The sequence below is a fragment of the Euprymna scolopes genome, chromosome 35 (genome assembly GCF_053919585.1).
Source record: "Euprymna scolopes isolate OS-2025 chromosome 35, ASM5391958v1, whole genome shotgun sequence".
NCBI lineage: Eukaryota > Metazoa > Mollusca > Cephalopoda > Sepiida > Sepiolidae > Euprymna > Euprymna scolopes.
Window position 1 is genome coordinate 29,578,206 of NC_136516.1, and position 14,863 is coordinate 29,593,068.

At 31.3% G+C, this 14,863-nt stretch overlaps 1 protein-coding gene across 7 annotated transcripts in view; it reads left to right on the plus strand.

The window, feature by feature from the left end:
* Window positions 1–896: 896 nt before the first annotated feature.
* Window positions 897–14,863, plus strand: part of LOC145259779 (uncharacterized) — a 90,162-nt gene continuing 76,195 nt past the window's right edge. For 2 of the 7 annotated variants that reach the window (XM_080117528.1, XM_080117529.1), the window contains exons 1-2: window positions 9,597–9,773; window positions 13,855–13,925. In XM_080117528.1, coding sequence (XP_079973654.1) covers window positions 9,612–9,773; window positions 13,855–13,925 — 233 coding nt within the window. In that variant the 5' untranslated portion in view covers window positions 9,597–9,611. Of the gene's footprint in view, window positions 1,077–4,214; window positions 4,337–4,476; window positions 4,563–8,719; window positions 8,767–9,596; window positions 9,774–13,854; window positions 13,926–14,863 lie in introns of those variants that run through there. The other 5 variants (XM_080117534.1, XM_080117530.1, XM_080117535.1 and 2 more) reach the window with 5 other exon arrangements.

Sequence of the window (14,863 nt, forward strand, 5' to 3'; positions counted from 1 at the left end):
CTAAAATATTATATTCGGTTTATTGGAAAAAACATAAAATTTCACATTGACCCTGAAAATATCGTAAAAATAGAATCAATAGAAAAATTTTATAGATTTTTAAAGTTTAAAAATTGAAAAATATTGAGTTCGTAAAATTCATTACTGTTTTAAAAAAAAATATTTCTATTACTTTTAAAACAACTTTAATAGTTTATTTTGGAAGTATAATCCATAAAGAAAATAAATAACCCACTTTTAACTGAGAAATTACGAGATTTTTATATTTTATTCGCAGTTTCGTGTTAGTGGTGTCAAAAATTCCTACAAAAATTCTGATACACTTAGTGCAGAAGTTCAAGTGTAATGTGAAGACATCTCGCTGCTGAACTCCCTACGTAATATTCCTGTAAATTTGGTCCCAAATAGTAGCCCCTTACGACTTAGTGGGGCTCTGTGCCTTGTTTGTGGTGAAATAATAATAAAGAAAGAAAGAAAAAAAAGGAAAATATCCGTGAAAATCGAATCACATGTGCTCGCGTTTGCGGAGTCGGTCTACCACAAAGAACTTTTACAGCGAAACACTTTTAAATATGTATTTTCCTTTTTTCACATATAAGCACTTCTTTTCACATAGGGAACAGCATTAAAAATATCCAATCGTAAATTTTTAACTGAAATATTCATTTTGTTTTTAATCAGAATCACATTCATTCATTATTTACTACAACTTACTTTATATAGATTCGTATTTTTGAGATACTGTTAATAAAGCAATTCCTTTTATAATTACCTTTATATTTCAAATAAAAATAGTATAAATAATAGGTCTTTTATTTTAATTGAAGTAGCAGTGATATTATTTTAATGATTTTAAAAAATTTATTTAAAAAGAAAGTTAAAAAGTTCGAATATTTGGCGCGTGTACAAAAGTGGTATGTAAATTATTCAAAATATCTTATATACGCTGTTAATCGAAAGAACTCGATCCAATATATCAAGGTTCCATTTTTAATTTTATACTATTAACAAATAATTGTATAATTCTGCTCCAGCAAAACAGTAAATGGAGTTAAACGCCAAGCATTCCGACTTCTGCAAGTTTTAAACCAATTGTTTTTATATTTAAGTCCTCGGGTGTTTGTTTTACATTGATACGGAAAAGTGGTAAAAAAAATGGGTTTGTATTACTGTACAGTACACATAGATTCGAAAAAGTTGTCAAAAAACAAATATATAACAAATAAATGTTATCAAAGATAAGTTTTCTTCCAAGCTGGATATATTTTTCGTGTTTTTATTCAATGTAACATGTTTATTCAGTTCTAAAAACATAGTGTTTACCGATGTATTGGAAAATTCAAAATGGCGCCCGACTTTCTCTTTAACACGGTAAGTTTGGGAAAAGGTGTTATAAATAATAAACTAGACAAAATACTATTAAAAACCCACCGAATATATGTCAACCTATGTCACGGTAACACATATTGAGCGAGTTTCTAACAGTATTTTGTTTAGTTTTATATTTATAGCACCTTTTCCCAAACTTATCGTGTTAAAGAGAGAGTCGGGCGCCATTTTGAATTTTCCAATACATCGGTAAGCACAGTATTTTCTTCGAGCTGAATAAACATGTTACATTAAATAAAAACACTGAAAATATATCCAGTTAGGTAGAAAAGTAATTTATCTTGCATTTGATAACATTTATTTGTTATATATTTGTTTTTTGACAACTTTTTCGAATCTATGTGTACAGTAATACAAACTCGAATTGAACCGGAGTGTTCTTTGTTTTGTTCTTGTTTTTTAAACCTTGGCCTAACCCTAAAATAAGTTTTAGTTCAGCAAAGTTGATTTGGTTAGGTTCACATTCTGTGAAAGCACCAAGAATTTATATTAAAATTTCATTAATATTTCGTTGCTAATGCAGAGAGTGATCCGCGCTATTTTTTAAATCGTATTTCCAAGTTTAATTAAAGTTTTGTGTTTTTTTTTATTCAATTGTAATTCAACTGTACAGAATAGGTACAAAACACCCTCCCCTCTTCATGTTAAGAATGGCTTTGTAAATAACGTTATTTCAGCATCACTCTCTGCATCATGAGTACCGATATTTCTTTACGGTGCTTATATATTTATCTTACAGCGCTATTTTTTTTTTAAATAGTATTTTCAAATTAAATTAAAGTTTTACAATATCTTTTGGTACTCATGCAGCATGCAGCAGTGCAGCAGCACTTATTGATCCGTGCTGAAATAACAATATTATTTAAAAAGCCATTCTTAACATGGGGAGGGGAGGGAGGGTGTTTTGTACCTAATCTGTACTTCAAGTTTGCAATTGAATAAAAACATATAAAACTTTAATTAAACTTGGAAATACGATTTAAAAAGTAGCGCAGCAGTAGCAGTATCAGAATTTTTGTAGGAATTTTTGACACCCCTAACACGAAACTGCGAATACAATATAAAAATCTCGTAATTTCTCTGTTAAAAGTGGGTTATTTATTTTCTTTATGGATTATACTTCCAAAATAAACTATTACAGTTGTTTTAAAAGTAATAAAAATATTTTTATTTTTTTTTTAAAACAGTAATGAATTTTCCGAACTCAATATTTTTCAATTTTTAAACTCAATATTTTTAAATTTTTAAATTTTAAAAATCTATCAAAATTTTTCTATTGATTCTATTTTTACGATATTTTCAGGGTCAATGTGAAATTTTATGTTCTTTCCAATAAACCGAATATAATATTTTAGACAAACGTTTTTTTTAAATTCACGCCCCCCCATTTTCACGCCCCCCCCCATTTTCACGCCCCCCCCATTTTGAAATGTCTATTAAAAAGTAAATAATTAATTTATGTTTAATAGGTTTATATATCACAAATTGAAGAGAAAAGGTCAATAAATAATATATTCAAATTTAAAACAAAAAAAAAAAATCAGTTTTTTAGAAATTTACCTGTAAAGTCCGAAGTTTAAAACCTTATTTTATAAGAACACATTTTTTCTTTTTGTCTTTTTTTTTTTTTTTTTAATGAAACCTTGGTCCTTGCTCCTTTAATTGAAAAAAAAATTAGGGCTTGAATTACATTTTTCGAGGAGTTATAAGCTTAGAAAGATAGGGGGTCGAATAATTTACGCCTCTCATTTTGAAATGTCTATTAAAAAGTAAATAATTAATTTATGTTTAATAGGTTTATATATCACAAATTGAAGAGAAAAGGTCAATAAATAATATATTCAAATTTAAAACAAAAAAAAAAATCAGTTTTTTAGAAATTTACCTGTAAAGTCCGAAGTTTAAAACCTTTTTTAAAAAAAAAAAACACATTGTTTTGTTTTTATTTTTTTTTAAATAAAACCTTGGTCCTTACTCCTTTAATTGAAAAAAAAAATTAGGGCTTGAATTACATTTTTCGAGGAGTTATAAGCTTGGAAAGATGGGGTGGAATTATTCACTATTTTCACGAAATTTCTGACACTGCTAGCGCAGCAGCAAGTGCATTAGCACCCTTTTTTATTATTAAATCGTTAGATGAAAGTACAGAATAATTACAAAACATCCTCCCCTCCCCATGTTAAGAATGGCTTTCTAAATAACGTTATTATTTCAGCACAGTAACATAAGTGCATCACTGATGCACTTATGTTACTGTGCTGAAATAATAACGTTATAAATATTCGAACTTTTTAACTTTCTTTTTAAATAAATTTTTTAAAATCATTAAAATAATATCACTGCTACTTCAAAGGTACTGATGCACTGCATCAGTACCTTTCTTACTTTGTTATTATATGTTGAATTGTAATCTAAAGGCCTTCCTTCAGTCTCTAGAGATATAGTGTAACAAGGGTTTGCAATTTGATACCGCTTCTCCTAAGTGGACATTGCTTGAGTCCGGTTGAATTGTTTTCAGTCGTCTTGAACTTCTTTTTCATGACTATTAGGAACTATTTGGGTTTTCCTTCTCCGAGACAAGTTGAGAGTCTAAACTTCCCTACTATTTAATCCATAGCAGGAGGAAGAGGATATATGGGTTCATGTCATTTCTATAGAAGTTTAGATAGACCTTGTTCTTTTAAAACTACAAATCATTTAAGATAACCACCTTTTTACTGTAACACAACAATAAAAGGATGTTAAAAAAACAAAACAAAACAAGGTAAAATAAGTTATCGTTTTACATACCTGGATAAGTTTATTTGTGTTTTAGCTTATTTTAAAGTGTTCTTTTTGTTCAAAACAAACCCAGTGTCCACTCTGGCCAATTAGAATGAAAAAGAAAAAAAAAAAGAGCCAGTTTCTAGAATACAAATCATCTAATGGATAAGGATTCGTTAATAAGGTTTAGTATGATTATATATTTATTTTAATCTTTTTAAAAGGGCATAAAACTGTTCTGTTCAGGGGATTAATTTTACCTGCCCTGAGACACACATTCTTATGTTTATATCTAAATTGTCCATTTCATTTTCTACATTTCAGTTCTTAAAAAGTTATGCACAACTCGAAGAATATGGAAAAAAATGTAGCCAGATTGAATGCAAGAAAAAAAAATCAAGATGAAAATAGTAAGAATTCATTAATTTTTTATTTTTATTTTTTATTTTTTTACATCAATAATTTCGGTACTAGTGCACTTATTGATCCGTGCTGAAATAATAACGTTATTATTTAAAAAGCCGTTCTTAACATGGGGAGGGGAGGGTGTTTTGTAACTATTCTATACTTTCACTTTACAATTGAATAAAAAACATAAAACTTTAATTAAACTTGGAAATACAATTTAAAAAATAGTGTGGATCAGTAAGTGCACTAGCACCATAATTTCACTATGGATTTTACATTATCAGCTAAATTTATTTATTTTTCTACTCCTAAAACTCTGGATTTTGTTTGCTATCTTGCTTGTTGTGGTCTGTTTGTCTCTACATAATAACTCAAACAACCAACATACAAATATAAAAGGATTTATTGCTGTAAGTAAATAATACAATAAGTAGTTACAAGTTGGGTAACTGGCTTGTAATGTATTCAAGAAAATAGCCTTCCAAATGTATACAAGTATGTCAGTACTTTCTATACAATATAAAACTTCAATAACTGTTTACACTTTGTGATCATTATAACAATACAAAACTTGTGTGCAATTAATTCAATTGACATGAAATAAATAGAATGAGATCTGAGTGTTCTCCATTATAATTTAAGTAATTGTAAACTGCAATAGAAAGTTTATCAACAGACAACATAGGTTCAAATGAAAATAACTTTTATTGCTCTGCGCTAAAAAGGAAATTAAATTTATTCAGTTAGTTTTTTATAAATTGTGGCTGAATCTAAACACATATTCCATGAACAAAGCTTCTTTCCTACAACTGCCCACCTCTGGAACATTGTTCCACTAGCCTGCTTCTCAGCCGATTACAATATGGTAACCTTCAAGTCCAATGTAAGCAAATTTTTGTTGAGCCGTCTCCTTAAATAATCCAAATTCTACCCAATCTACTCCATTAATGATTACTACAGTACCACCTTAGATTCATTAACCCTTATCCTCGAGTGGCCTTTGGGCCATGATAGTGACTCCCTCATAAAAAAAATGTGGCTAAGGTAGAAGTCATATCATTGATGAGTTGAGGAAACCTACAAAATAAATCTGCTTTGGATTAGCAATACACACGGATGATAAAACGCTTTGGATAATCAGATTTTAAAGGGGTTCTGCTAAAATAGTCATATTTTAAAAACCAAAGCACTTTAAGTTTTCAAAATACCACCGTTTTGTTTGGAAATGAATTTACTTTCAAATAAATTAATAAATAGTAATTTGCATTATATATTTTTAGAGTTTTAAGCAAATAAAGTGGTAAAAAATGTGGATATCGTAAAACAGCGTTTTCGGTAAGATTTTTAATGACCCCCCCCCACCTCATCCCCCACTGATTTGTAAACGCTTGTACTGCGTTGGTGTTAAGAATTTTTTCATGAAATTTGGAAATTAACTAGAAGAGATGTCATTTTTATTAATTTTCAGTGTCTGAAATTGATTTTATCACTTTTTTTTGTTGTGTTAAAAAAAGATTTTAAAATGACAGGTATGGAAAATTTTGAAAAGAATTTTCTTCAGACACCCACTGTTAAATAAAATCTTTTTATAATTTTAATCCATTAAAAAAATAATTGTACATTGCTGTCTCTCGTGGTAGGTAGCAATTTAAAACATGATATACGAAAAAAAAATCCTTTGGAATTTGAATCTAGACTGATGTAGCATTAGTAGTAGCAGCAGCAACAACGATAGCATAAACAGACGCATTTTTTGTTGTTGATTTTTATTCCAGGTCGATTTTTTTTTAAATTGAAAATCTGGTAATAAAAAATTTCATGTTTAGTTAGAGCTATTTTGTTATCCACCATATAAATATTTAAAAAAGTTGGATAGTAGTCAATTTTTTAAAATATATAAACAACCAAAGATGTAAAATATGATTGTTTTGGTTCACGTGTATGAGCAGCAAAACACTTCTATTTTTCGTCTTTTTAAAGATGTTTTCAGTAGATTTATTATCAAATGGAAACTAATCAACACGATTATTAAAAAAAAAATGCAAAATCGATATTTAAATATTTGTAGGAGGTGCTTAGTTAAGAAATACAAATGGTAGAAAAAGACATGAAATATAATTAAAAATCAAAATAAAATTAATTCAAAATATTTTTAACAATTTGTCAGATTTAGCAAAAAGTTGTTTCTTTTTTTGTATTCAAATAGGTGTGACAAAAATATTTGATACTTTTCCAAATGCCACGTTTTCTGTTAGTGACGTCACTTGTTTTAAATAACATTTATTTTTGTCTGTTTACTGTAATTCTTGTAAAGTTTCACAAAAAAAAAACTTGCTTAATCCTATGTCTAGCTCTCGGTATGAGTGGCAATCCTCCTCCTAAAACCTTTAGCCCTAACAATAATGCTAAGTACAAGTCACAGAGCTCTCCACCAAACAAAATTCCTCAGTAAGCTACATATAAGCATAAAAAAAACTTTTCTTTAAAGAAAAGAGCACATGATTGATCTCCCATAAAAATACTTACTTAATCTACAATAATACCAAAGAAATATTGCAATATATTCATTTTTAAACAGTGCTAGATTTTTGTATGTTAAAAAGTAAAAACAAGTTCAACAATTCAACTTGGAGTTCTATAATTTCTTTTCTTTTAATGGATACATGGCCTTTTTAAGGAATTGCAGAATACTTGTGCAGTTACTGCATATTATTTGGAAACCATTAATTTTTTTGAGATTTTCAGTAGCATATTTGGATTCCTTGCACAGAAATACACTTACATAGTAAATTTCATTGCTTAATCTTGTGTTTTAACAAAGATATAGCATTTTTACTGAAAAAATAGTGTAAAAAATGTGACAAAACGCATATGGTCTTAAAGAAGGAAAAATAGCCAAAGGTGTGTAAGGCACAAAAATAGTCAGAACTTCCTTAATTTTAATTGGATTTAAAAAATTTAAAAAGATTCTTTCCTAGCTCATCAAGCTCTTTCTATATATACCAATATTGAAATATTTTAATCCATTTAAATTTTTTCATGTGTATTGCTACTTGGATGGTATACTGGTTCCAAATCTGACAAAGAAGAATGAAATCGAGTAGATGCTGTAAGAAGTCCAGACAGCATATCATTAAACAAACAATTAAAATTACAATTAAACATAAAATAACAATTACTTAAAACTAACATATTTCCAATATTCAAATGTTACACATATTTAGAGAATTTACTCAATTTATATAAAAAAATTTTTGTAACATTAAAACAAAAAATTACCAATTCATCAATAAATTTGTGTTCTCAACTCACTGACAACTAATAATTAAAGTTACTTGGGAAAAACAATTATTATCTAGTTTATATAGAAAAAAATGCTAATACTTCAGTTAGCTGATGTTTCCATTTGTTTGAATATATACCAAATTACCTCCCTTAGTTTTGCATGCAAAGGAATAACTATTTATACACATAATATTAAAACGATCACACAGGTAATATTATATTAGAGATTATCAGTTAATATATAAAGTAAAGCCAGTCTCTTTCTCTATTTTTATCATCAATAACTTTGTACAAAATTAATATATATTTGTCAATTCTTTTGGTGAATCGTTGCAGCAGGTTATTCAAAACAATAAAATGTAATTTGATTTAATTCCTTCCAGAAAATACTTTCACTGAGTTGGAATTATTTTCATATGAATGCCATCTTAAAAAAGGGATGTAATTCTGTATACAGTATTCCTTTCTTTTGTTTAGAACAGGATGATACATTTTGGGGAAAAATAAATGGCATAATTTACAAAAATAATTTCTAGTAAAAACATAACCAGACAACACTGGGTTGGTACAGCTAGTTGTTCTTTTTATTATTAATGCTCTATTTTCAATACAAGTAAAAAATAAAACTTATAAATATATGTACATAGTTATATATGTTTCTCCAACTGTACCAACATACAGAAATTGAAATGTAATTTGAACATTCCCCACTTAAGATTCCCCCTTATAAATCTGACCCCTAATCATAGTAGCTCCTTATGTCTCGCTGGCAATGTCTTGTTTAAGTAAAAGCAATAAAAATATTAAAAAAAATTGTATATATCATAATCATGATCTTTCAAAACTGATTTTTTTTTTTTTTTAATCTTTTCAGATGAAGTAAAAGTCTATATTGGCAATATAGCAAAGGAAGCTAATTTGGTAAGTGCTGTAACCTGTAGGATTATAAGAGAAAATTAAAAAGAAAACTCCAACATGTATTTAAGATAGAAGGTTTATCAAACAAAAGATACAAAGTAAATAGAGTATTATGCTTCTCAGTTTTTGAGATGAGGACTGATAAGTTAAATTATTTGGATTATTCAGACTACTGTTTTCATCTTGAGTGTTATTTTCATGTTTCAGCCAATATAACCTCTGACCATGGCCTACTATAATAATAATGTATAGTAGGCCATGCTCTGACCTACTTCAGGTGTCTTTTGTCACAAAATTTTGAATGTAATCCTTTACTTAATCCATGTCTTGTTCCATCAGCCATAACTGGGTAGAAGTCTTGAATAATTTGCAATTGTATTCTGAGTATTGTTTGCACTGAGGATAGAATCTTTAATCTCCAAAAAAGAGTGTCATTTACAACTGAATTTTAACTAGTACTTTGTCCATTACACCATGGATAGGTAACAATTTGCATTATAATTCCATACGGATTCCCAAGTCCAGCAAGAGACCCCTAGAGAAAGTCAAAGGTTATGTAGGTCAAAATGTGAAAACACCACTCAAGATAGAAACAATAGTCTGAGTAATCCAAATAATACAAATGAACAGAGTAATTTAATAATTGCATGCAATTGAGCTGGATAGTTCCGTGAGAGTTTATTAGTTTTCATTCTTTTTATAGAAAAAAAAATACAATTTCTTTCTCCTTGCTTCTAAACTTTTAACTTCCAATGAAATTTTCAACTTAACTCATTAGTGTCAGGTTCTTTTTTTTAGGATCAGAAGAATAATTAACCATATTTCAGCAACATTTGTATTTTTCAGAGATGTCTAGAGTTAGTCATAAAGATTGGCATGTATTTCAAATATTACACCTAAGTCTGATATATATTGGCAATACTGATGTCTCCGTTTTCAGTATAAAATGTGAAAATTTGAAGTGGCAGGAAACAATCAGTTTCATGTATTATTCAATCACAAATCTTTTGGTAAGTAGTCCTTATAACCAACTCATATTTTTATATGTAATATAAATGAATGTTCTAACTGTAAATTTTTAAAAATAATTTTTATCAGATACTAGACTACCTGTGACCCGTTGGGTCAGTATGTTAGTTATGGAATTAATGTATGAGCGTGACACTTGTGACATAACAAACATTCCTATGAAAGTATATTAAAATGAAAAAAGAATATAGATAGATTTCTATGAGTCGTTCTGTTTATAATTGTTTATTTTTGAAAAAAAAAACTTGCAGTCATTGACTTATAAGTGGTTTGTCATACTTATAGGTAAATGTTCACTGAACAGATACCATAATACTTAAAGTTAAATTCAAATTTTGATATCTTTTAATTTAAACGCGAAAAAAAACAAAACAATTGGGATGCTGAAAACGTACACAGTAAAACAATACGTTTTATTGTTGCGTTGATTATTTATAACGCAAATTAAAACATTTTCAGGGTTATTTATTTATGTTGGTAGTGTAGAAGAAAATGTATGAATGTTTTTTAAAAAAAGGGGTATTAAAAAATGGAGAATAAATTTTGAAAAAAGGAAGGCGGTGGGTAAATCGTTGTTGTAAAATGTTCTTATGGTTGTCAACAGGTTAAAGTAGATTTATTTGTAAGAAATTTGCGTTAAAATAACTTAAACGAGGGGAGGTTCTGCCACGATTTCTCCATTGCTTACGACCTCACTCAGACTGTCCAAGAACCCACCCGTGTTCCCGACACTGACGGTCAGTATGCAAGTCTCCTAGACCTCTTTCTCACAATTTGCCCTGAGCTGTGTTCATCTTCCGTTCAGTCGCCATTGGGATCTTCCGACCACTCTGTTCTTTCAGTCAAGATAAAAACAAAATGTAATAGGTCCTCAGACATACCTCTCCATCGTACAGTGTATCGATATTCTATGGCTGACTGGGATAGCTTCCGTACATTTATATCAGACCTACATCTACGTGCCATGTTTAAAAAGGATGTATCCTCTATAAGTATCAGACCTGACGGAATGGTTAACTGTAGGCATAGACAGTTTCGTACCCTCAAAAAAGTTCCAGCAAAAACCTAACAGCCAGCCGTGGTTCTCCCCAGAATGTGCTGCTGTCATTGCGCACAGAAATCACTTTTTCCATTGCTTCCAACATAATAGATGTATTGAGACTAAAGCCGCCTTCAGGACTGTCAGCAACCACTGTAAAAAAGTAATAAAGAAGGCAAGAGAGTTATATGCTCAGTCTGTCAAGTCCAAGGTAGCTGAGCAGCGGCTTGGTTCCCATCAGTTCTGGCAAATAGCAAACAGAATCCTCAACAGAAGTATGAGCTCTATCCCAACTATCAGCAATGGACCTGAGTTAATATCGTCAGCATCAGACAAAGCCAATCTGTTTGCCAAGAACTTTGCAGCTAATTCTACCCTCTATGACCAAGGCCGCCAAACCCCAGTATTCCCTTGTATATCAGAAAACATGCTACGTGACATATAAATATCTGTACGCGACGTTGCCAAGCTAATCAAAAGTCTTGATTCCAGTAAAGCAACTGGTCCTGACGGCATCCCAGTCATAGTGCTCAAAAGGCTTCAACCGGAACTCGCACCCATATTTATCAAGTTATTTAAGCATTGGCTTAAGGAGAAATGCTTCCTAACACTTTGGAAAATCTCACCAGTATGCCCTGTATTTAAGAACTCGGGTAATCGCTCATCTCCCTCTCAGTACAGACCAATAAGTCTCCTATGCATCATGAATAAGTTGTTGGAATCTGTGCTAAACAAGGAAGTAGTCAATCATCTCAGCAAAAATAACCTTCTTAATGACATGCAATATGGTTTCCGTTCTGCTAGATCTACAGCAGACGTGCTTACAGTTATATCTCATAGGATTAGCGAATCCCTCGATGGAGGCTTCCTCTCTAGGGAAATTGCTCTTGACATATCAAAGGCCTTTGATAAGGTATGGCATAAAGGCCTACTTCACAAGATCTCCAGTCATGGTATAGCTGGAAATGTCTTCTCAACTATTAAATCATTTCTCTTTGATAGGTTCTTAAGAGTAGTGGTTGATGGGCAGAAATCAGAGGCTCCCAGTATTAATGCTGGAGTCCCTAAGGGGTCCATCCTGGGTCCAACTCTCTTCCTGATCTACATCAATGATCTTCCAGACCACATCCTTAGATCATTCGTAGACATTTAATCTGACGACACTACCATCTATGGAAGCATTTCAAAGACAGTAAACGACCAAGTTCTCTCTGACTCTCTCTCCTCTGATCTTGAGCATGTGGTACAATGGGGAAAGAAGTGGCTGGTTACTTTTAATGCATCTAAAACCAAACTTCTATCTTTACATCATCAACGCTCTGTTGCCCAGCTGCCATCAATCGAAATGAATGGCTCTCGTCTTGGGGAGGCTTCATGTTTTGACAAGCTTCTGGGCTTGATCTTTACTCCCGATCTGAAATGGAACACGTATATCAAATCAATTGCCAAAGTCTCTGGAAAGATGGTGGGATCCTTCTACCGCTCCAGTAGATATCTCACTCCTGATGCAATTTTCTACCTAGGTAAAAGCCGGTTCGGCCAACGATGGAGTACTGTTGCTACATCTGGGCAGGAGCTGCTAGAAGCAGCTTATCCTATCTTGACCGAATTCAAAATAGACTTCGTAGCTTAGTGGGGGATGTCCTTTTCTCTTCTCTGCAACCCCTTTCCCACAGAAGAGACATAACGAGCCTGTCCCTGCTTTATCGTTATTTTCTCTCTTCTCTGCAACCCCTTTCCCACAGAAGAGACATAACGAGCCTGTCCCTGCTTTATCGTTATTTTCATAGCAGGTGTTCACCTGAACTTTGATCTCTGGTCTCCCCTCGCCAGACTTTCACAAAAAACATTTGTCTTGCCAGAACCACTATCAACAATCACCCACACTCTTTATCTGTGCCTACACCCAAACGTAGATTCCATGAACAGGGCTTCTTTATTAGAACTGCATGCCTGTGGAACTCTATTCCGTTTACCTGCTTTCCAGCTGACTACAATCTGATTGTCTTCAAGTCCAACGTGAACAAGTTCTTATTGAACCGTCCCCCTAAGTAATCCAAGTTACAAAATTCCCACTAATGTTTACTATGCTAAAATCACAATGACTAATATATACTTATTAACCCTTATCCTCCAGTGGCCTCTGGGCCTTGATAAGCGGTGACCGCCATGTAAAAAAAACAAAAAACGTAATACGGAAATGAACGATGTAAAAAAAAAAAATGCAGAAAGTATTAACAATTGTTTATTTGGATAATTTAGACACAAAAAAAAAAATAATTGGTATGCTGAAAATGTACACAGTAAAACAATACGTTTTATTGTCACGTTGATTATGTACGCATGTGCAACCGGAAGTCGTAAACCGGATATTGGGTTACAACACCCGTCACAAGGTCAATTGAATTTTATAATTATATAGATAATATATTTACTAAAGATTTTTGGTAATAAATTAGAATAAAAAAATTGGCCACCAATGGATTATTTTTAAATTGAAGTGGAAACCTTATTTTCAGCCACATCTAAATAATGCTACAATCATTATCCTCCGCTTATCCTGTTGTAAATTTAAAGACATTAATATTTTTATTGTATTTTTGATAGGGCTAGACACACGAAAGGTTTTTCCCACAAACCTAACTATTGTTTTCTCAACCATCAAATATTTTATCTCTGGTATTATTATTTTCATTTTTGTCTTGACTTATACTGTTAAATGTTTTGTGAATGTCTTCTGATTAGTTTTTGACCTTGAAATGGTATTTTCAGCTTGTAACATCAAGTAACTTCATGCCTTGTCCAGGGCAATTTCCATACATTTTAATGTATTGAATTTTTATATTATTTTTTTTTATGTATTGCAGTCATTTTCTTTTTGATAATTTGTTATTCTTGTATTTTTTAATCTCTTTGTTTGATTTTATGATTAAAAAAATTATTGAACCTATGACCGTTTTTTTAAAACTATTATTTTGAACATTTTTGACTGGCTTAATAAGAATAATCTATTTTATTTCTAGGGATTAATTCACAAGTTTCTCGACAATATTAAAATGAACAATTTGAAATTAATGAATGGTAAAAATGGAAAGTAAGTATTTAGACATCTTTCTTTTCTTTTTTATTGTAATTACAATTTTATTTTTTTTCAGACAACTATTCTCAACTTGGATGTTATTTTACAGAAAATTTCTGCTGATGTAACCTTTAACCTTCTTCAGATGAATCTCTACAGAATTTTGAAATGTATTTTTAATTTATCCACTGCGGATAGCTTGTTTGCATTCTGTCAGTTATTGCTTCTACAAAGTCATGGCTTATGAAATGTGAACAATCTATCCCCATCAATTGAATAAAAAGTTCAGTATGAAATTTCATATAGAATCCGGAGTTTGAAAAGATGTATCTCAAGAAAGTTGGAGGTTATATCGGCTGAAATGTTGTGAAAATAACAACCAGGATGAGAATAGTAGTTCTTTTCTTCTTCGTCTTCTTCTTTGCATGTCCTTGGAGCATGTGATCGTACAACAGTTTTCCATTTTTTTATGCAGTCTTTTGCATTATTGTTGTATTGTGCAAGATCTGTCCAGCTGCATAGGCTGGGCTAGAAGGCCAGACAAAATAATGTTGCTTCATATACTCCTCCTCTTAACATTTCTAGATGATTGAGTCGGTTTTGTATTTCCATTTGGTCATAGAAACTGTTGATTACCCTATTCATGTTCTCCGACAGTTTAGTGTCTTCTACTGGAGCCAGGGTGCTTCTGAACTAAGAAGGAAGACATCAGAAGTGAAGCTTCCCATGTTAATAGAAAGAGAGCTATTCTCTAATGGTTGGTCCACAGCAGTAGTCTGGTCTCTTCTTGAGATGTTGTTAGGGGTTTGACATAGATGGGGAAGCTTCTCCTTGATTTCAGTTGTTGGACAGCTGGTTGTCCATGAACGAGATAGCATTCATCACTGATAGCTTTTGCGGTCTCTACTCGGCTGGCAACTTCCTGTCTCGCATCTTAAAGGACAATGCCAGGT